The following is a 23604-nucleotide window of genomic DNA, read 5'->3' on the forward strand; positions in this document are numbered from 1 at the left end:
TTAAAGAATTAAAGAATCTGGATCCATCTAGTTTTGCCATGATACTTTATGGATTGTCCACAGTCAAACTTTGTCACGAGTTTCAGTTGCTGGAAATCTATGCAGAAGCAATATGAGCCATCTCTATTCTTCACAATTGACACTGGAGAACATTAAGTTGAATTCAAAGGCTCAATGATCATGGCATTTAACATTTCAACTTCTTGCTTGATCATGTCTCTCATCACATAGGACATCTGGTAAAGCTTTGCTTGATGTTTTGTTTGCTTTTCATTTCTTCACCTCTTATAGTGACTGCAGATGCCTCATCAGTCTCCTTTCTATTTGGTTCTTCCAAATTTCTACCCCCTGATATAACACCAATCACTAAATAGTAGGAGTTTGCATGCAAAGGTCTCTCTCATATTATGGAGTTTTCAACATTTTTCTGGGTTCTGGGCTCTTTCTCACTTTCCCATCAATTAGCACATACAAATGTACTTAACCCATCATTTAGTCATCAGATACTAGATTGGTTCTCACTGTTGCACACAGTGTTTCATAGGAATTTCACTTTCTCGCACCTAAGAACGTCTTCAACCACTTGCATGATAAGGTTTGTTGACACCACTCAAGATTTATCTAATGCTCTGATCACCACTGGCATTGTTGACTCATTTGGTAATCTGAATTGACTATCAATCACATACTGCTTAGTCATGATAACAGCACTTCCTTCTTGTGGTATATGTGATGAATTGTCTCTGTTTATTCTGGCAACAGCAAAAGAATGAGCTAACAGTAGCTAATTGTCTATATAATAATGAAAGTGTATCCTGATAGCATATAGATGATGAGCAAATACTCAGAACACCCAACAAAAAACATGCAGGCCTGAAGCAAACCTGAATGGTAATGCATGAAACTGATAAATTATCTCACAATGGACAAACCAAAGATATAATCACTACTGCTGAGATATTGAAAAATACAATTTTTTATGTGAAATAGACCCAAACTGCTGAGAATCTAGAATGCAAATTGATCCATAGACATGCTGGTTCCATCAATCAATTATGAAGCAAAATGCTCAGCATGAATCCTAATATTCAGAGATGCTAGGTTGGTTGGTTGGCATTTTATGGTGCAAAGCAACTAGACTATCTGCACCAAGAGAGGATAGGAAAACTAAATAAAAAGAGGAAGAATCATCATGTAACAATGAAGGATGGAAATCACAGGAAAATGGGTAAAACATCATATACATAAGAAATCTAAAATTTCCACACAAGGCTTTGCTAATTCTACAATTAAGGCATCAGATGCAGCAAAATCTGGCAGTGGAAAAAGACTATCAAAATCATCATTGCACCAAACAAATTTGGCTTGTTCAGGAGAAAGAGAGAAAAGTTTAGAAAAAGGTAGTTGACCGATATAATGATCAATCTCTTGGTGAATAATCATTGATACATCCAACAACAAGTCATCCTCACATGCAGTCTGTGAAAAAGTGTTTGTTGGAGTTGTGATACCTAAGTGGTAACATTCACCTTAGAAATCATTCCAAATTATGAATCAAACAAAAATGTTTGATAAACGAATGGAAATGTGCAAGAAAATAAATATATATATATATATGCACATTAATTAAGAAATCTACATTGGAATTAGGACAAATGAAAAGCACACAGAAAGCAAAAAATGTCAAAACACGACCACTACAAAACAAGAAGTGACAGTTAGGTAGTGTTAAATAGGAGTCTCATGCTCAACTGGTGGAGTATTGTCACAGACAGATTTGCATGAAAGACCAATTGGAATCAGTCTTTTCCAGTGGAGGGGAGGAAAAAACTTGTGAAATACTAAAACATGTTTTGCATATAGAGTGTAGCAATAAATGAGGATAGCTATTTACATGAAAAAAGGTAATGTACTGTATCAAAATTGTAGTTTTAAGTTTTATTTCATTACTCTCTGTAACAGGATCCTACTTCATTTTAAAATTCATAATTTCTTAATTCTATTATTTATTTACTTTTACCTTTAGAAATTTTCACGTGTTTATCTATTGATATGTAGCAATATCTGTTCAGTTGAATTGTGGTTAAATGATATTTAAGTAAGTACATGATAAATTTATTATTTATATGAAATCTGTATATCTTTATTTATCAGAATATCAAAAGTGGATACCCAAAAAACCAGTCAAGTTAGCTGGAGAAATCATGTAGTGATAGTTCAAACCTTCTAAGGGCTACTGCCACTAATGTGATCAGGTAGGTAGATGAAAAAGTTGCTGTTTTAGAAATTTATGAACTGTTTTTCAGAAAATGTATAACAGTACATATGGTAGTTTTTCTGCTTAAGAATTCGACAGGGTAATTTTTCAACATATGAATTATTTGGAAATCTTGACAATCCCTACTATTAAGTATTACCATACTTAATCACATTTCTCGTTTTTCAAGAGTAGTCTTTAATTATTATTATCAAAGTAACAAAAATTAGAAACTTTTAATGTTAGATTACTCAAAATAAAGAAAAATAATGACTTTTCATGAAGTACACACACAAGCACCCTTGCCAGTAGCCTATGCATTATGTAATTTGATGGAGTAACATAAGCTACACATTCACCTTGTGGTTTGCAGCTTGTTTGTTGGAAATTGTAGTTAGAGTTCAATTAGCAGTAATGCAATAAAATTTAAGTAGAAACAGATATATATTGTTACAAGTAGAGATATTTAAAATAAACAAATGTAATTTTATATCACAATTTCATGTCTAGAAAGAAAAAAATGGTAATTTGGATAGTTAAAGTTTGTAGTATATACTAGAAATTCCATGACAGTTTTGCATTAGCTAATATCTCTTAATGGTGCAGAGAGATAAGCAACATTCCTGAAAAAGAATATCCATTTAAACATGATTAAGGTTTAATTACTCCTTAAGTTTTTTCAAGGATTTACAGAAATAAGCATTTGAAATACAAAAAATAACAATAAAAACATACATACATTAGCTTTATTAAATTATCCTTTAGAATACTAATATAAAAAATAATGTAATATGGCACAACATACAGAAATCTGAAGTTTGTTTGCCTGTGGTATTCATTAGAATACATGAGTATAGAGAAAGTGTGTTTAGAAATAATAATAAATATTTACATAGTAATAATAAAAAAAGGTAAAACTAATATCTGTACAGATGAGTAACAAATTTAAAAAAAACCATAGATAATGCAAATACATATATGTATTGATATCATACAAAAATTATAATACTTACTTCGTACAAGGATAGTAGAGTTGATGTTAGGTTTGGTTACAGCACACGTGTATTCACCAGTGTCACTTTCAGTTGTCATTTTCACTATGACAGAATTATTTTCAGAGAAAATCTTGATTCTTTCATTACCATTTAAGGGTAATCCATCTTTGTACCTATGAAATAACAGCTACATTAGTCATTCAATTTTTTATAATCTATTGTACTTGTGTATTTACATATTGTATCCCTAAAAGAATATATACACACACACACGTTTTAACTTCTATTACTAGCAAAATTCTTTTGAATTATTTGGCAAAGAGGATAAAAAAAAGTATATTCTGCTTAATTTTACCAAAAAATTATGTTGTTTTTTCAACCTATAAATTCATGCTTAGTATAATCAACTTTCACCGACAGACCTAACTTGGAAAATAAATTCCTCATCTTCATTGGAGTAAATAGACTTTCACCTTTAAACCCAGCTAATTTTGATTTTTCCATGTTTGAATAGCTCTCAGTTATACTTTTCAGTTTGTTGTGTGCTAAGAATCATTCACTGGATATTATCTCTTTCATTATTATTGGTTGATTCTCTGCAATATGTCAATGAATCCCCCACCAATAACAGTTACCTTATGACAAGATTCATTGAGAGGAGGATTTCATTGCCATGCCCTTTTAAGTTGAAATCTAAACACTCACTGCTTCATGGTTATAATCTCAGTAAACAGTTATCCAATTAATTTTTTAAGCACATCTAGACCCTCATGTATAACAATGTCTTTACACATCTGTATACAAAAGTATGCCTACTTAAGGTCTTCTCCATCCTCTTCACTATTTTTCTACACCTTTGCTCAGAAAGTTATTTCCAATGCAATATTCAAAATCAATTTGCTAATTTAAGGTGGAAACAATACCTGATAAACGGTATTACTTCTTTCTTTTGGAGCACTGTTTACTATTATTAATCCTATCCTTTCAAATAAGCAAGATGAATTGCTTGCTGTTTACTATTTTTCAGTTAACTTTGTAACTTATTTAAAACTGTTCCCAGTATGTCTCCCACAGTACCTTTTGAATTTTCATTAGGACTTCAATACCCTGTGACTTGATTAGGTACTTGTATAGCCATGATAATTTAAAAAGGTTCTGGAGTTTTAAGCATCACAAAAGTAATAATGACAGGTTTACACCACATGGATTCTCCTATTCCAATATTATATAGCTATTGATGTTTTAGGTTAAATTCTCGAACAAATGAACAGAGAGGTATGGTTGGTTTAATCATTGCATTTGTCCAGTCAATTTATAGATATTTCATCATAAAGTTGCCATCCATCTAATTTTCTGTGTTTTTCTTCTAATTTTAGTCTATATCTTTTTTTTTTTTATTTTCTTTAATTTGTGGTTTCTTTCTCCTTGATCTAATTTACCTTTATATTTTAAACCTCTATTTGAGCATATGCTGCCATCTTGAAATTGAAATTGGATTCTATTTTATATTTACCACAATAATTTACTCCTGATGCCAGTATAGAGTGGCTACAGTGTGGCAGATTATACTCAACACATCAACTACATCCAAAACCTCTTCAAGGGGTAATAACATCCTCACAAAGGCAGGATGAGAATAATAAAGTCTTCACCTCAAACCCAATAACTTGAAAATGAAGCACTATTGTAATTCCTTGTATTACACAGGATTTCCTCTGAGCTGTTGATCCAGAAATTTCACATCCAATTTGAAGTAAGTCTATCACATGCAATCAACTTCCACAACTAGGAAGCAGGTTGGGACCATCCAAAAGGTGCGTGAGTGTTTTCTTACAGCAAAGCCATATCTGCTGAACCCACCAATGGGAATCAAACCCCTGATTTTAGCATTGTAAATCCATAGACTTACTGCTATACTAGCAGAGGGTCATCCAAAAGGTAGTAACATTTATGTAACAAGAGAGAACCAAGGACATAACTAAAATAATCCCACATATCTCTATTGTGACCTACAACACAGAAGGAGGAATGAAGGGAAAAAGACAGACAACCCAAAACCTGTGTAAAAACTTACAGTGATTAGTTCACTTAAATTCAAAACCAGCCCACAGGATACCAATCCATATGAGAGCTCCAATTAAAGAGTTGAACTGCATTTGCATATCTCACTCTGTTGCAAATAGGAGAATATTATAGTATTTACAGTGGCAGAATACCAAATCCTGAGGATAACAAGGTAAACAGGTTCTCGATAAAACAACATCACAATCTAAAAGGTCCAAATACCAAAGAAACCATGTTTTTGTAAAGTCAGAGCCAAAAACAAATAAACCAATGTGTAGGTAAGAAGGGATAGGATGATTCCTGAAAACCCCTCCAAATTTCCGTGAAGAGTCTCAGACAGGAAATAGATCATGGAAATAAACTGCAAAATGGATGTGAGGGTAAGATGGAGGCAGATAAATTGGACACAGGTGAGACTAATTGGAGATTCAGAGTTCACCCACCCCAAACAGGTAAAACCAAACAACTATTATTCAAGAAATGGAAAGAAGATGGGAGAAACACCAGATAGGGTTGGAAATATGTTTACTCACTAACAACGGATACATATCATAAGATATAGAAAAGTAATAAAATATCACATACATGAGAAATAAAGTTAAAAAAAACAACATAGACAGCCAATCAAAACCCTCAGGAAGTAAAAATAGGTTATCAAAATCTTTGGCAACCTGACCAGATTCTACAGGTACAGGAGAGAGAGGTGCAACATCTGGGAATAAAGACTGACCTATATAACATTCAGAATAAACAGAGAAAAATTTCCTGTTTGGTCACCAGCACCTTAAACCAGTAGTATAGAGTCCATCGATCTTGTTATACCTGAAGTGGAGACATTAGCTTTGGAATTCGTATTGATGTGGTCAACAAATAAATATGAAATAAATCAGAGTAAGGGTAAGTGTACTAAATAATTTCAAAAAAAATTGAGTATATTAAATTAAATTAAACCACTTCAAAAAATATACAATTTCAATCAGTAAATAAGATGAAAAAAAAAGGCATCTGAGTGAAAGCTCTGCAAAATGAGAAGTGATAGTTTGGTAGAAGCACAAAGAGGGAGTTGCACATGTCACATAAGAATATTCTGCTCCTATTGGTGGATAGATGACACATGATGATTTGCATAAGAGACATGCTCTAATCATTGATTCCAATAGAGAGTGTGGAAGGCTTATTGCATGTGTAATAAAAAAGTTTGCATACAGAAGGCACCAATGAATAAAAACAGTTAATCTTCTGGGTGGATGGAAGTACCACATCAGAAATTTTTATTTCTGCAACTTCAAATTCCATAATAAGCATAATAAATGCTCACTGACAGGCTTAATGTTACAAGTAAACTATGTCTCTAAACAATTCCACTTGCTAATTTTGTAACTGCTTTTTAATCACTGAACTAAATTCATTTATTATTTATTAACTGACTAAACATCACTCACTCTAGCCTAATTTTTATATATGACTCAAACAGTTTCCCAAATTTTGAATAAAGTTCCAGATATTAAAGTCATGTCCATCACATTAGATTAAACGTCTTTGAAACTAAATAACAATACAACTTTTGAGAAACTTCTACATAAAGAATAGGACAGATATATTTATATGTAAATATCCATTCTTAAGCATTTGTTCAGTCACAAACTCTTAACAGATGCAAGTGTATTCTTCAAGCCTTAGAATAAAGTACATACCACACAACACTTAAGGACAGATCATCAGTTGTATTGCATACAAGATAGAGAGGCTTTGGAGGCTTCAGAATGATTCCTTGTCCTGGCACTTCTTCATTAGTATAAATCATTGTAGCTATAAGTATAAGAATCAAGATCAACAGAAGTAGTCACAACTAAACTATACTGTTGGAAATAACAGATGTACAATAAATACATTAGTTCTTGGTTACAATACTTTGAACATAATGAAAAACTGAATTAATACTTTTGCAAGATAGGTTGTTATCCAACACAATGACAAGCAAAAACCTGTTATATTATTGTGCTTTCTGCTATCAAATGGAATATTTTCAAATTGATAAATGACTTATATGTGTGGACTTATTCACAGAAACAGTGTATTGATCAATTATAATATTTACATATATATATATATTCATTTTTTCAAACAAAACAACTGACTCAAGAAATTATCTCTAGTATCATAACACTAATTATTCATAATCTCACTTAACTACACAACTTGTTCATGGAAGTAAACTTTACTCTTGAGCAGAGCTGGCTGATCAGTGGAATTTACTAAGATTAATTATGAGGCTCATTAATTATTAACATTCAACAAATTATTTTCATATTAGTTCATTAGTTTTTGTAAATCATGACATTACTTAATTAAACTGAATAACCTTGATCTAACCCACTAACTGTGACTGCTATAAAATGCAAAGAATTTTTGCAAACCAAACACTGTAAACAGCATGCTCTAATTACACTGTCTGAGGCAGACCATACCCTACACAGCAAAGCAACAATTAAAAGATTATTAGAAGATAAGAAGGAAAAATCATAATGGCAATACTTCAATTTTTTGGATAGTTGGAATAACAAAAAACAGTAGTAACTGGAATATTAAATTTGATTAAGTTATTATTTTCAACCACAACATAACAACTCAACGAATAGCTCTAAATTTTGTTTTTTTGTTTTTGAAGTACAAATTTCATCTCATGGCTCAATCATCTCTTGACCAATATATGAGAACTAATTACAGTTTTGGACTCAAAAGGTCAAACCTTTTGATGTATTTGTCCATTTCCAAGATCTCATAGATTAAATTACTCTAATTCTGTCTAAAAGTATTTCAGTTTGAAGGTCTTGAAGAACAACAAAATTGAATCAGGTATACACATGCTCCACCTTATTATTGCTGGCACACAAAAATTTAGCTAATAAATGGGAAAAGTTCTCATAAATTAATTTACTCTAATCCTGCTGTAGCTAATGAAAACTCCCTCTTGTTCTGACATTATTTGATTTAACCATAATTCAGATTAATCACTTATTTCATGTAATACCAACAGGTGTTAATCACCAAGTTTTATATTTGATTCAAATAAACTTTTACACTTAAAATGTATATGCAGGAACAGTAACTTAAAAGCTAGAGTATATAACAAAAAGGTAAAAAGAAGAAATTTCATTTGGTTACACATTTACCTTCACCCTCTAAACGAACTAACTAAAGCAATAAACAGTATATATATTCTTTAACATCAGTATCTTTATCAAACAAATGTTTAAACAAAATTTTAAAATGAAAGTATACCACACATATGTATATCACATCAAAAAAATTAATATTCCAAAAATTAACTTAAAAAAGAAATATATATAAATATTTGCTAACAAAAAGCCTCAATTCAAGTTGCTCACACTTAGAGTTAGATTGCACATACAATTTCTAATAAGAAGTTCGCACTTTCAACTTTTTCATTCTTTCAAATAAACCACCATCTTTTTTCCATTCTAAAACCATTCAAATATCAGTAAACTCTGTAAGGTTCTTGAGAAGAAACAGAAGACTACTGATAGCTGAACCCAAACCTATAGCCACTTAAATTGAGGAACAGACCTATCAAAAATGCCATAGATAAGAAGAAAAGGTTGTTGTAGTTGAAAAAGTGCAGCAAATGAAAGAAACATCAGTAAAATTGCAAACTAGGCCAATAATGGTTAGTGTAAACAAGAGCAAAAGGCTGTTGTAGTTGAAGGATATGCCTCTGACAATTTTACAGTACTACACCTACACAGATCAGCAAAAATAATCATTTCACGTTGCTTTTCAATGCACTGGAACTAGATGCATCTGACTTAAACTACAAATGACAACTTTTAAGTTCATAAAATCAAAGTTTAACTATCATCAAACTAAAGAAGTAAAAGATGATTTTTAGATTAAGTGATATTTGAAATAAGTAAAACCAGTTCAGGGACAGGTCGGCTCACCAGTGCATTTGATACATTCTTAGAAACTGATATGAAGTTTTAATTATTTAGCTAGTATGCAGCACGTGATATTGCCTGTGCTGGTTGTTTAACGACAATCTACCCCTGAACCATGGTCTAATATATTTAACATCAAGATTATATTTATGTATTTCAAGTTAGAATAAATTAATATCTAGTATAACAAAAACAGTTGTTTTACAAATATTGCCTTCAAACTTTAAAAAAAAAAATTGGAAAAAAATGTTATTTTAGATACAACTAAAATACCCACTAACTATTTTTTAGTTAAACAAAGTTTAGTTGTTTAGATATAACTAAAATACCAATTAATAAACCAAATAATGTCCATGTTTAGTGTGGCTCATTCAACACCAAAGCACCAACTGTATAAAAATAAAAACACAATGAAAACTATAGTACGAATAATTCCTCAAGATTTAGTGTTACATGTACCTCCAAATTATGGAAGTGCATTCAGAACTACATCAGTAAAAGATAAGAGCCATATTGTAATGTATAATATATCCAGTTAAAGTTTACTGTTCCTTAAGTAATGATGCAGATCTGCCAAATAAAGTAAAAAGAAATTTGATATCTAAGTTTGTGAGAATGAAATAAAAAGACTGAAAATTAGGTAAAATACAATAAAAAATATTTATTTTATAACACAAATGTAGCATGTATACTCAACATACTGAACAGTTGCTTTTACTGAATAGTAAGCTATTTTCTTTGTTTAAACCATAAATTATCAGCTTCCAAGAAAATGTCAACCTTACCCACATGACTGGTAACCCTTATTAAAACTGAGCTACTAACATAAAGGTATAGCCCAACCTACCATTGGAAAATGCTATTACTGACATCCTTGTAGAACGTACAGCATTACAGCAGTATCTACTACTGGCAGACTGATGTTACATCAAAAGAATAACAATGTACAAAGGCAGCTTAAACAAATCAGTTTCAAGACTTTCTTCACCACAAGCAAAAAATTGCACATATTAGAATAAACTAACAAATTTTGATTAATAGCATATAAAGAAGTTACAAAACATATGGTACACTTGTTTATCAAAGATACAAATGGTCATTTTGAAAATAAAGGCAGCACAATACCTTACTGTGGTATTATGATTCAGAATTTGTTTGCCCTTCATAATGTTTGTCAATATTTCCAGTGTTAAAAGGAAACTAATCTTCAGCAATTTAGAGTTTTTTTATGATTATAGAATCGACTTTAAAGATGTCCATGTTTAGTGAGTCATAATTAAAAAAACGATTTAAAATCTTAAAGAATGAATTTCACATCACACAAATTCCTTTGGGATCTCAGATAATATACATTACATATGCTAAACATTAAACAATCTTAGAAAAGTATATAAGTAAAAATGGCTGGTATGGGTAGAGAAAGCTCTATGCAGAAGAGCAAACAATGTTTTGACCTTCTTGGGTCATAATCAGGTTCACAAAGAAAGAAAGAGATAGCTGATCAATAGCTGACCATATGTTTGAAAGCGGTTGTGTAATTGAAAGTAAGAATGTAGAGGGCATGCTTAGATGTTTGATTATATTCATTAATATAGGTAAAAAGGTGTTCTTTTGTATTGGTTTATTTTGGGCTTGAGTTATTGTATAAGGCTTCTTTAATTTTGCATTTGTTTATTTATTTAGTACTCGGGTGTTTTCCATGGTTATGTTGTGTTTATTTGATTTGCAGTGTTCGAAAACGTGCGAAGGTAACTTTTTGTATTCTGTCAATCTGATTTCCATTTTTCTACTTGTTTTTCCAATATAGAAGTCGTAGCAGTTATCACATTGTGTTTTATAAATAATGTTGGTGTTGTGTTTGTCAGTGTAGTTTTTACATAGTATGGACCTTAGTTTTGTACCTGGTTTTTGAATAAATATAGTATTAACTGGAATGTCATATTTTGTTACATTATATCCACACACCTAGAAAAAAGCAAAATCAACTAACAAAAGTAAATATACCTCATGATTTAAAAAATCACAAAACCATATACTGCTGCATACCATATATTCCTGAATTAGCAGAAAAAGAACCAACATTTAGCAAAACTAGTAACAAAATATGATATTCTAGTTAATACCAAATTTATTCAAAAACCAGACACAAAACTAAGGTCTATACTATGTAAAAACTACACTGACAAACACACTAACAACATTATTTATAAAATACAATGCAACAACTGCCACGACTTCTATACTGAAGAAACAAGTAGAAAAATGAAAACCAGATTCACAAAACACAAAAAGTCACCTTCACACAATTTCGAACACTGCAAATCAAATAAACACAACATAATCATAGAAAACACCCAAATGTTATATAAATAAACACAAAACTAAAGAAGCCTTACTTATACAATAACTCAAGCCCAAAATAAACCAATACAAAGGAACACCTTTATACCTATACTAATAAATAGTATCCAACATTTAAGCATGCCCTCTACATTCCTACACTCAATTACACAACCACCTTCAAACATGGAGTCAGCTATCGGTCAGTTACCTCTTTCTTTCTTTGTGAACCTTACGATGACCTAAAAAGGTCAAAATGTTGTTCGCTCCTCTACATAGAGCTTTCTCTACCCATACCAGCTGTTTTTACATATAAATTTTGCTTTACAAGTGGGTTTTCTCAACATCATGGAATCTTAGAAAAGAATTAAAGATGATTTGACACAAGTTGCAGTAGCACAAACAGAAATATATAGTAAATTTGTTTCCATTTAATTGAAGGGCATGACCAACTGTCCATCCACTCTGTAGATATTCATGACTGTTTCACTTCCAGTTTAATGAAGTGTTATGATTTAAATAGTTCATATAGTTAGACTGTTAAATTTAGTTAATTTTGAAGTTATAGTTAATTGCAAACTTGTTTATGTGACTGTTTACAAATCATACATTACTTAGTTCAATTACTGTGAACTGGCGATTATTTTGTTATTGCATTATGTTAGTAAAACTTCTGAGTTCTTCTCATTATTTTAAGTATTATTGCATTATAATATATCATGTAGTACATTCAATGTTCTATACCTCTCTCAGGCTATAAATACAGAATGATGGTGAAGAACAGGTAGAAATCTAAGACAGATAAACTGAAGAACCCAAAGTTCTAATATGTTAATTTGAACTACTGTCTCTTTAGGTGCCCAAGAAGCACTGATTCCCCAAAATAGTACCCAACCTTCAAGAAAGTCATCTGTGAAAAACATAAATTGAAAGGAAGAGGAATAAAAAAGGGTCCTGCCATCATAAACTATTGAATAAGCCAAAACTGAAGAAACTTGGCAGAAAGAGTGTGATGTGCAATAACAGATTTAAATTAAGAAACTATTGAGAAGCAAAGTCACACTGAAAGTGACAGATGAGTATGGATACCCAAAAAATGACTTAGTCCAGCAAAGCCACTATCATATAAACAGATGTGGAAACACAAGAGTGTCAACATGAAACCTTGAAGCTTACAACACCATAGAAGTGGCTACAGTGTCTCCTGAACTGTGTTCATATAAAATCCACAGTATACCAAATACTATGCTAGTACTAAATGATATTTGCAGATGTGAATGATCCACCAAAGAGATATAGCAAGTTAAGTAATCAAATTATTGTAATATATTTAATGGACAAAAGAATTTGTACATGTTAAAGTCAAATTAGTATCATGGTAACAGGAATGATCAGAAAACTTTTTCACTACTAATAGAAAAACATACAGAAATGAAGCCAAGACAAAAAAAAAGGCAGTGATGTGATACATAATCCCTTGTTCACACAACCAAAAAAAATGAAGTAATTACAAATGAATAAAAAATATGATTAAGTACCCTGTATATCCATCTTTGTCATCCAGTGGCTTCCATAAAGGAACTTCCACAACATCCTCATCTTTTGTATATTTAAGTGGTGTACAAGGTAGAGACTGGGTTTAGATAGGTCTATGACAGACTTCTAATCTCCAATTTTCATCAAACGTACAAGAAATGGGAACAAAACTGAACAGAAATAATAAACAATTTCTACTTTTTTGTTCTGAAAGAGATCAAAGACTTCTTGATCTGAATATAGAAACCAACCAGGATTAGAAGGAAAATGAAAAAAACAAAAAACAATGGTGGAAATGAAAGAGCAGAAAAATGAAAATGAAAGTAAAGATCAAACTGAAGGATAAATAAAATCTAAAAACTGTGAAAACAAGTGTCTCATAGACAAACAAATGATCCAAGATGACTCCAAGAATTTGGATGGATAGATCACATGAAAAGTCAATGAGTGGATCACTTAGACCTACCTCACCTATTTCAACATTTGACCACTTGAGATAGTCAAAAAGTATCAATAAATATATTGAGTACTAGGTCAGAAGTTGCTGGTAAAAACAAGAAAAATTAGCATTTCTTGCTGATCAACTTGAAGAGAGAGGGCAAACAGAATCAAAGTGAGATACAAGAACCCTTATAATTTCCTGCCACCATGAATTTCCTGAAAAGAAAACCCGTTTTGATAAAATACCTACAAAAACAAATCATGCAGGAAAAAATTTCTTTGAATGTCAGCCAAAATGTTAGCAATGGCAAATACAAATACCTTGCAACACAAAATATAGACAAGTAATAAAAATATAGACTAAGTAATAGAAATATAAAGGCTATGTGGTAACAGAAACAGAATCAGTCTGACTCGTAGTTAAAAAGATCCCAGAGAATGAGATTAGTTAATAAATAATGATAACACAAAAAACATGTCTTGAAAGGATAAACAGGATGGTTAATTTTTGGTAAGAGATTATTTTTATATCTAAATATTGAGATAGTTGTTTTATTTAACATCTTTTTGTAGTACTAAATGAATATGGTGTAAAAGCATAAGATAGTTTATGTGTACTATAACTTTTTTTTTAATGTCCAAACATTGAAGATCGCTGCCTGCACACAACTGACTGCAGACAGTGAAAGGCAATAATAGATGAGATGTTGTGAGTTTAAGCCACTCAACTCCTAATTGTCAATTCTTAGCTCCTAACCTGATTAAGGGTTCCTGTATCAAAGGAGTTGAATACTTATGCCAATTAAAATATTTTAATTTTCTTTGAAAATCTAATTTATTTACATTATATCAAAATTTTGTTTAGATTGTAAGCATAACATCCCATACTAAAGTTTCATGATTGTAATACATGAAAACAAAATGTGAAAATTTTGTAAGGGATGAATACTTTTGCAAGGCACTGATGTATATTGTTTATGATACTAAAATATTACTCAACTTTTTCCAACTACTGATTCTAATCCAATCAGTGGTTAGAAAAACATTTTCCTGATGATAAAAAAAAGGAAACAGATCCAATTATAACTCAAATTTAAAATCCCCATGACAACCCCTCCAGGAACAACTGAACAGTATTCTTGAGAAACAATGATGTCGAGAAAACCCACTTGTAGAGAAAAATACGTATATAGTGTTCTTGAGAGATCCTAATGCAGGTACTTTGTGGACTTGTTTCATTTGTATTCTGACAATCTCAAAAAAAAACAATCATTAAATGTCAGAAAAACTAAAAAGTATGTAAATATAATGCAGTGTACAACACTGTTAAATTATTTAAAATTAAAACAGCATGTCATTATCAGTGTTACAGCATCAGGAGAATCACTAACACTAGTGTAACATAGTACAATTTCTAGTAAAATTGTACAAACACACATGGCAAACACTTAGCTTTACCGATTCATAACATATCTACAAATTACACTTCAACGTTTTGCAAATACAAGTTACTATAAATCATATAAACCCTTACAGTCGTATATATATATATATATATATATATAGTGTTCATAACAACACATTAATATTATCCTACCTGCAGTGGAACATATAGCATTACTAACAATTAAACCCCCCAAGATCCACTGTAAATTAAATTCTATACAAAACTTAAAGCGCATCGTCTAAGTAAAACTGAAGAATCTAATACACTTTTAATATCAGTAACCTAGCACCGAAAATGTAAACCGAAAGTTCAACTCAGCTGCGTTACTTGATACCCCAATCCCCAGAACCCAAGAGTCCTACATACAAGACTGAGCCTTCTGCAAGTGCCGATCGATAAACAATTTAGAAATGAGCGCCTCCTTAAAACTATGTATTAACTTAAAATTAATTCCATAAATCTGTTATTAGTTTTTAAACGCAAGTTACCTTAATGGGACATCTGTGCTTTGCTCACCTTCAATATTAAAATCCAATTTTAAACATTAGTATTAGCTCTAAGGTATACAATCGGTTTACTGGAGGCTAATCCTATGAAAGTAATTTAAAAATGAAAAATTTAAAACCAATGATTCCTAAACATTTCTGGTTCAAAATAGCTACGATTTCTGATTAATTGATGTAAATCGATTGCTAAAAGGAGTTAATTTAATTTTCAAATAATCACTAACTTTAACATAAGTTAAGCTCATTAAGTATATTTTGTGAATGTTTCGCAGCTCATTTCTAGGCTTTGAAATGTACTATTATTGGTCATGGTACAAATAGTTTACTCTCTACTTCAGGAATTATGTGCATATATATATACATATATGTATATATATACAAATTTAGGATTTTGACCTACCGGAAAAAAAATTCCTCATAAGTGCATAACTAATAGCAACTATAAGTTGCACAATAACAGTTATTGCATGGCAATGCTGTCTGTACAAACAAATACCTGCTTGCAGTTATAGCATCTGTTAAATGTTACCAGCATTCTACATCACAAAGTTCAACAGAAAATGGACAACACAATGCTAAAATGGCTGCTTAATTTGGAAGATGTAATGCTACACTGCTGGGAAAAATCTTGAGGCCAAAGAACACAAAGAAAAAATATGTATTTTGCGTTGTTAGACTCAACCACTTATTTGAGTAGAGCTTCGAAAGATGAAAATAAGAAAAGAGAAAATAAAAACAAAGAACATTTTTAGCGTTTAATAGGGAAAATGTGAAAACTATGAAATTAGCATAAATACTAGCTGGTCAAAAGTTTAAGACCATATCAAAAAGAAGTCCTAAACAGAATAAGAAATGCCCAAAAAGAGTTCTCAGTAGTGAATTGCACGGCCGTCATTGCAAATAACTTCAAAAATTTGCTTTGGCATGGTCGATATAAGCGTTTGCAGAAGGCTGACTAGAATGTTATTCCAAGTGGTGAAGATGCTTCACGAAGATCATGCACTGTTTGGAACTGACGTCCATTTCTATAAACTTCCCTTGCCATCCACCTCAAACATTTTTAATGGGGTTCAGTTCGGGCAAACACGCTGGATGGTCCAAAAGAATCAGTCATTTCCATACAAGCAAGGACCTTCAGTCAATAAGGATGCTCTCTCCAACATGCCAATGTAGTCAGCTGCTGTTTGACGTCCCTGTATAACCTCAATCTCCATTGTTCCATGGAAGGAGAAAGCACCCCAGATCATGATGGAACCTCCTCTGCTGTATCGTGTAGAAAATGTTTTCGATGGGATATCCTTATCGTGTCGGTAACGTTGGAAGCCATCTGAACCATCCAGGTTAACTTTTTTCTCATCAGAGAACAAAATATTCTTCCACTTTTCTACGTCCCATGTTTGGTACTTCTCAGCAAATTTAACCGAGCTGTTTCGTGGTGTGTGGAAGGAGTCGTGGCCTTTCAAGACGTTTACGGTTTCTAAAGCCTTTCTCTCGTAGACGCCGTCTTATTGTTCTCGTGCTGCATTCTGCGTCCGTAAGGGCCTTAATCTGGTTCGACGATCGGCTGGTGTCTTGCCGGACAACCCGTCGAATCCTTCTGCTCAACGCTTGCGAAATTTTCTTTGACCGACCACTTGAAATTCTCGTTCCGTATCACTCGGGGTCTCTTGAGAAATTTGCAACAGCAGTTTTACTACGTCCAATCTCGCCAGTGATGGCACGTTGAGAGAGACCTTGCTTTTGCAGCTCGACAATTTTGCCACGTTCAAACTCTATCAACTTCTTAGCCTTTGTCATGTTTTTACCCAATGTAACACAGGAGATGTCAGTGGGAGACGTTGACAACGCTAATGCTTTAACACAAATGACTAAATTTCGTTACGTGTTTACCGATTAACGCTTCGTTTCAGTATGATCTTAAACTTTTGACCAGCTAGTATTTAGGCTAATTTCATAGTATTCACATTTCCCCTATTAAATGCTAAAAAAAAAAAATATTTTTCCTTTTCCTATTTTCATCTTTCAAAGCTTTATTCAAATAAGTGGTTGAGTCTAACAACGCAAAATGCATATTTTTCTTTATGTTCATTGGCCTTAAAATTTTGGTCAGCAGTGAATATTGTACATCTATACTATAAGAGCAAAAGCTTAACTGTACAAGTCTACCCAAGTTTGCAGCATGAAATCAGTGATAAATCGCCTCACAAGCTAATAACAACATATTCAACGATCAACGTCATTTCAGCAGAAATAATAAAAAAACATATACAATAGCAGCAATTCTGATTTTGGATATGCACTGACCAGCCAGTAACTTTAAGTAAAGCAAGTGAAAAATACAGACAATATATCGAGTATTATTTGCCATGCTGCAAAATTTAGAAACACTATGTACAAACAATCACTTTTGTAATTAGTTATTAACGCAAAATGGAGCCCAGTTTGTTATGCAACTTCAAACAAGTAGCCTTTGAGTAGCTTTGGCCTCAAAGTTTGAGAGCAAAATATAAATTTTATTTATCTTAAATGGCAGAGATGTCTTAAACACAGAAAATACATTGTTTTTTGTTTGTTTGTTTTTTAATTTCGCACAAAGCTACTCGAGGGATATCTGTGCTACCCGTCCCTAATTTAGCAGTGTAAGACTAGAGGGAAGGCAACTAGTCATCACCACCCACCGCCAACTCTTGGGCTACTCTTTTACCAACGAATAGTGGAATTGACCGTCACATTATAACACTCCCACGGCTGAAAGAGCGAGCATGTTTAGCGCGACGGGGATGCGAACCCGCGACCCTCAGATTACGAGTCGCACGCCTTAACACACTTGGCCATGCCGGGCCAGGAAAATAAATGGAAGGGTGTTCTTCATATAAAATTGAATACTGAGGTGAAGAAATAACACAAGGCGTTATGAATTTTAAGACACTGCAAAAGAAGAAAAAAGGATTGTTGTTGTTGTTTTGAATTAAGCACAAAGCTGCACAATGGGCTATCTGTGCTCTGCCCACCACAGGTAACAAAACCCGGTTTTCAAATTTTTATGTCCTCAGACATACCGCTCAGCCACTGGGGGGGGCAAGAAAAAATGAAAATGAAAAGCAACTTCTGAAAAATTATTTTGTAAAAAAATTCCTTAGTGGCTGTTGTTCTTTATTTAGTGCAAAGAGCTACATAATGGAATTATTTGTACTTTGTTCTCCACAGAAAACCAAGCCCTAAAATTTAGCGTTGTAACTTATATCTGAATAAGTATGAAACCTTTGAATGACTAATCCCAATTTAATTAGATTTATAACTTCAAAATGGCAAGAACAAGAAATTAAAAAAGTCAAGTTAAAATCATGTTCGATATACAGAGAAAATACTATGAACAGAACAGGAATTGGAAATACTGTTTTCTTGTTAGTTTCTCAACTCTTAAACTATATATTACGTTGAGATGACAGGTATTCTGAAATATGGGTAGCAAATGACAGAAAATCTTTGGAAATTTTCGTGAAGAAATTTGAAGATGTTGAAGTTAATTTTCAAAGTATTTTGCTTTATAATTTCAAAATGAGGAACAGATAAGAAATATGTAATTTGTTCAATATATTTCAGGAAATTAGCAATAAATGAAGATAGAATTACGTGAAAATACTCAGTGATGTGGACTAATTCTTAGTCTGTTTTATTTCTTTTCCCTTTAATACCAGAACAGGAGCAGCAGGACATTGGAAATGTCTAGCAAAATCCTATAGAGAACACACTCTAAAATCAATTACATCTGGCTTTAAGTATCATATTTCTTCAGACAATTCCATAGAAAAGTGTAATTTAAATTATGTTTAAACTGTGAAGTATTTATGTTATTCATTGAAATGTTTCAAAACTCGCTGCGTTTATGCAGTAACATTTCGATACCAAGTAAAATAAGCTGTTCACAAATTTCTGAATATAAAAATGAAATGTTCTTTCTTCACTTAGTAAAATTACTTTGCTTAGTAACAATGCACATAAAATATGAAGCAAACTCTAAATATAATCTCGCTACATTCAAAACACACTTTCTTTCAGCTGCGATCATTGGAAGAGGGTATTCAACAAATTATAATAATCTGTCACTTGCTTAAATTTTCATAAAGAATTTTTCCTTAAAAAATGATATAAATCAATCATTTGATGCCTTTTTTAATATTTGACTTAAATGACTTTTCATCATTAGCTCTGTAATAATGACAGTTACAAGTAATAATCCTGAACATGTAAATAAATATTAATCAATACTATTAATTATCTGAGATTTACATTATTAGGTGTTATTTAGTACATTGATCGTTTGTAGAACTCTATATTCAACTAAATTGTAATTATCTTCACTTTTGTCGTGTTTTTGGTTTTTCTGTTCGTATCTTTGAAGTTATATTTACCGGAACTTTTGTGACAAGAGATAGACGTTTTGGTCTTAGTTATACAAAAGTAAATATATTATTATTATTTTAGTGTTATTTGTGGTTGTAAAATAAATCGCCACTAACCTCTGACGCTCACAAACACCGAAGCTTCATGAGAGTTGACTACATTTTTCGCAACACAAGTATAGAGATTCCTGTCGTTGAATGTAACATTGCGCAGAAATAAGATTGTACCTGGTAAGCCATCCTCATTAGAGAATAAAACCAACCTCGAATTGTTCTTTTGTACTTCTTCGACAGGTTCATTACCTACAAAACAGTAAACATTTTTCCCCGAATTACAACAATAAAATTCTATGTCAAAAACGAACAATATTTTCTTTACTAATGAAGTTTATAGGTTCAAACAACTGGTGTGTTTTTTTTTCTTACACTATGCAAAATTTCGTTACATATTTGATTGTCGGATAAGTTTATAAAACCAATGCACATAAACACACTTAATAAACTTAGCTTAATATGATGGAGTTATCTTAATAGTTTCTTTGAAAAAATCTATCACTGATAGCCAAGTTAATTAACTTCTCTTGAACAGCAGTAGATGCGACATAAATATAAATTGAACAGAAACTGAAATTACTTGATATGATTTAATTTCTTCAACAATAATGTTTGGTCTAGGAGGATTAAAGTAGGTTTGCGAACTTTTTTTAATAATTTCGCGTAAATACGACTGTTTTTTTGTTGTTTTTTTTCTTATTTCGCGCAAAGCTACTCGAGAGCTATCTGAGCTAGGCGTCTATAATTTAGCAGCGTAAGACTAGAGGAATGACGACTAGTCATCACCACCCACCGCCAACTTTGGAACTAACCTTTTACTAACGAATAGTGAGATTGACTTGATAACGCTCTCATGGCTGGATATAACAGAACATTAAACTAAAATTACTTGATATAATTTAATGCGTATGATTCACATTATATAAAATTAATGTGGGGGTGACCTCAACATTAAATATTGTGAACTGTAGGCATGAATTTTTCGAAAAACAAGTTTCTTTAAGAAACAATTTATAGTCCAGGAAGAGTAAACAAGGTATTCGTACTTTATTCAAAACCTTTTAAGAAAAATATTTTGTTTGATTTTCACGAAAATATGACATTCTCAAACTTTTGAAGTTATGTTATGAACGTAAATTATGAGCCTTTGACTCATACAGTAACAAACAAAGCTAGAAAATTCATAAAAGGTTTATATTATATACTCTTCAAAAAAAGAAACGCAAAAGGCAAAATATGAGACACATTGTTAACAAGTTTATTCCGGGTAGTTCTGTATGACATGTGTGAAACTTTGCACATTCACTGCTGAACATCCAAAGTCTGCAAAGGCGAAGTCCACGCTCACTAGTTGAAGTTTAACGTCACTCAACGTCAATAACGAGTATGCCCCCCGTGAGCATTAATAACAGCTTGGCATCTCCTGCCCATGGATGCGATGAGATGACGAATCACATACTGGTGAATGGCTGTTTACTCAGCCTGCAAAGCTGTTGCAAGCTGAGGTAGAGTCTGCGGCTGAGGTTGTCGCCGTCGCAGATGTCGGTCCAACTCGTCCCAAAGATGTTCGATGGGGTTTAAATCTGGTGATCTGAAGGGCCAGGGAAGAACGTTGATGTTGTGGTGTCTCAAGAAGACAGTGGTGTGTCGGGCTGTGTGAGAACGGGCGTTGTCATGTTGAAAAACGTCGTTGACGTTCACCATGATGGGTTGCACATCATGAATCTCGTAGACGGTTGCATACGGTCTGATCGGAAATCCTATGCAGCCCTGGTATGGTTGAGGCAGTAGACGTCGCAGTGGTGGTCCTATCCCGAAAGTGACGTAACCGGATGTTGCGATCTTGTGCGGGCGTGGTCACACGAGGTCTGCCAGATCGTGGACGGTCACGAGTTGATCCATGTTGTTGGTAACGATTCCATAGTCTTGTGATGGTGCTTGGGTGGACATTCACAGCTCTGGCAACATCTGATCGAGATTTGCCTGCTTCCAAGCGACCAATGGCGTTGTTGCGTTGTGCTTCAGTCAGTCTTGGCGTAACTGTATTGCGTGTCGGTGGCTTAACACTAAGCTATGGAAACCGAGAACCCGTCACTTTTATAGGGATTTTGCACATGTTGCACTTGCAGAACATGCAGATCTCTCAAACAAATTTATTGGACACGCATGCGTTTTGGCGAAAAATCCGATGTTTTCCTCCGTTTTCAAAGTGCACAACTTTTATTGTCATTTTGGTCTGACAATCAGTGCCGTAACACATGTAACATCACATACTCTGAGCTTGTAACGTTATTACATATATTTCTCTTTAAAATAACAAAAATATCCCTTTTGCGTTTCTTGTTTTGAAGAGTATATTATGCAAAAGTAATTTGTTATGTATTACAATTTATCCTTGGTAAGTCTTCGATTTATTATGTTACGTACCTTACGTGTTACTATTTTTAATAACCGGAAATTTTAATTTTAATGTCGAATTAAATATTGATCAGTATTATATTTATGATATTTGCCAACAAGACTTATGCACACAATTTCTTTATTAACACAAATATATTTTAACATACTAACAAGAAAAAACAATACAATGTATAATAACAGTTATTACTAATAATTATTACAAATGATGGTTTATATACAAAGGTATTACAAACTTACAAACAATACTGAGTCACATACCTGTTTTAGAACTGAATATTTTATCGACGACCCAGGACCACGATAAGCAAATTAATTCTGAGTTGACACTGTCACACCTCACTTAAGCTAGCTAGCATGATGGGCTTCACATCTGTTACAAGATCACTTCTTACCAAGGAACATATTTCATATCCATATAGAAATAATAACGTCCGAAGTAATCTACTAAAGTTGGACGGTTTGTACTGTTGTACATTCCTAGTCAAATTCTGTACTTTTCTGATTAATAGGTGCTAATAACAACTATAGTGTGCAATATTACTAGAAAGCTATTCTAAAACCAGCTAGTCGAGAGACAAAATAGATGATTATTATAGGTATCACGCGATATTCTAGAATGTAGAGCAGAGATCAAACACGCTAGTGTTTTGTATAACATACATTGATGATTCTTACTATTAAAAATCTTCTACAAATGTAGAAAACAAGCGGGACTTGCGCAATACACATCCAACAATATACGTCACATGAATGAAAAATTATACTGATACAAATATAGGTGCTAAAATAACTTATAACAGTAAATCTGTTACAAATTTCACTCAGTACTACAAACGAAAAGCGGTGCAACACAACACTCTCTGTTTTAGTGTACAAAGCTTTGAAATTTCATAAATTTTATTAAATTTTATATGGGCTCGGAATGTCCAGGTGGATAAGGCACTCGACTCGTAATCAAAGAGTCACTGATTCGAATTCCTGTCACACCAAACATGCTCGCCCTTTCAGCCATGGAGGCGTTATAATGTTACAGTCAATCCCAGTATTCGTTGGTAAAATAGTAGCTCAAGAGTTGGCGATGGGTAATAATGACTAATTATTACTTCTCTCTAGTCTTACACTGCTAAATTAGGGACGGCTAGAGCAGATAGCCCTCGAGTAGCTTTGTGCGAAGTTCAAAC

At 32.6% G+C, this 23604-nt stretch overlaps 1 protein-coding gene across 1 annotated transcript in view; it reads right to left on the reverse strand.

Moving 5' to 3' along the window:
- The window catches only part of LOC143253943 (neural cell adhesion molecule L1-like), a 75433-nt gene that overhangs the window by 27731 nt on the left and 24098 nt on the right, over positions 1–23604 (reverse strand). The window contains exons 6-8 of the mRNA XM_076508574.1: positions 20066–20251; positions 7011–7125; positions 3271–3425 (exon numbers count right to left, since the gene is read on the reverse strand). Coding sequence (XP_076364689.1) covers positions 3271–3425; positions 7011–7125; positions 20066–20251 — 456 coding nt within the window. The remainder of the gene's footprint in view (positions 1–3270; positions 3426–7010; positions 7126–20065; positions 20252–23604) is intronic.

This window comes from Tachypleus tridentatus, chromosome 6, assembly GCF_004210375.1.
Source record: "Tachypleus tridentatus isolate NWPU-2018 chromosome 6, ASM421037v1, whole genome shotgun sequence".
In the NCBI taxonomy this organism is placed as follows: Eukaryota; Metazoa; Arthropoda; class Merostomata; order Xiphosura; family Limulidae; genus Tachypleus; species Tachypleus tridentatus.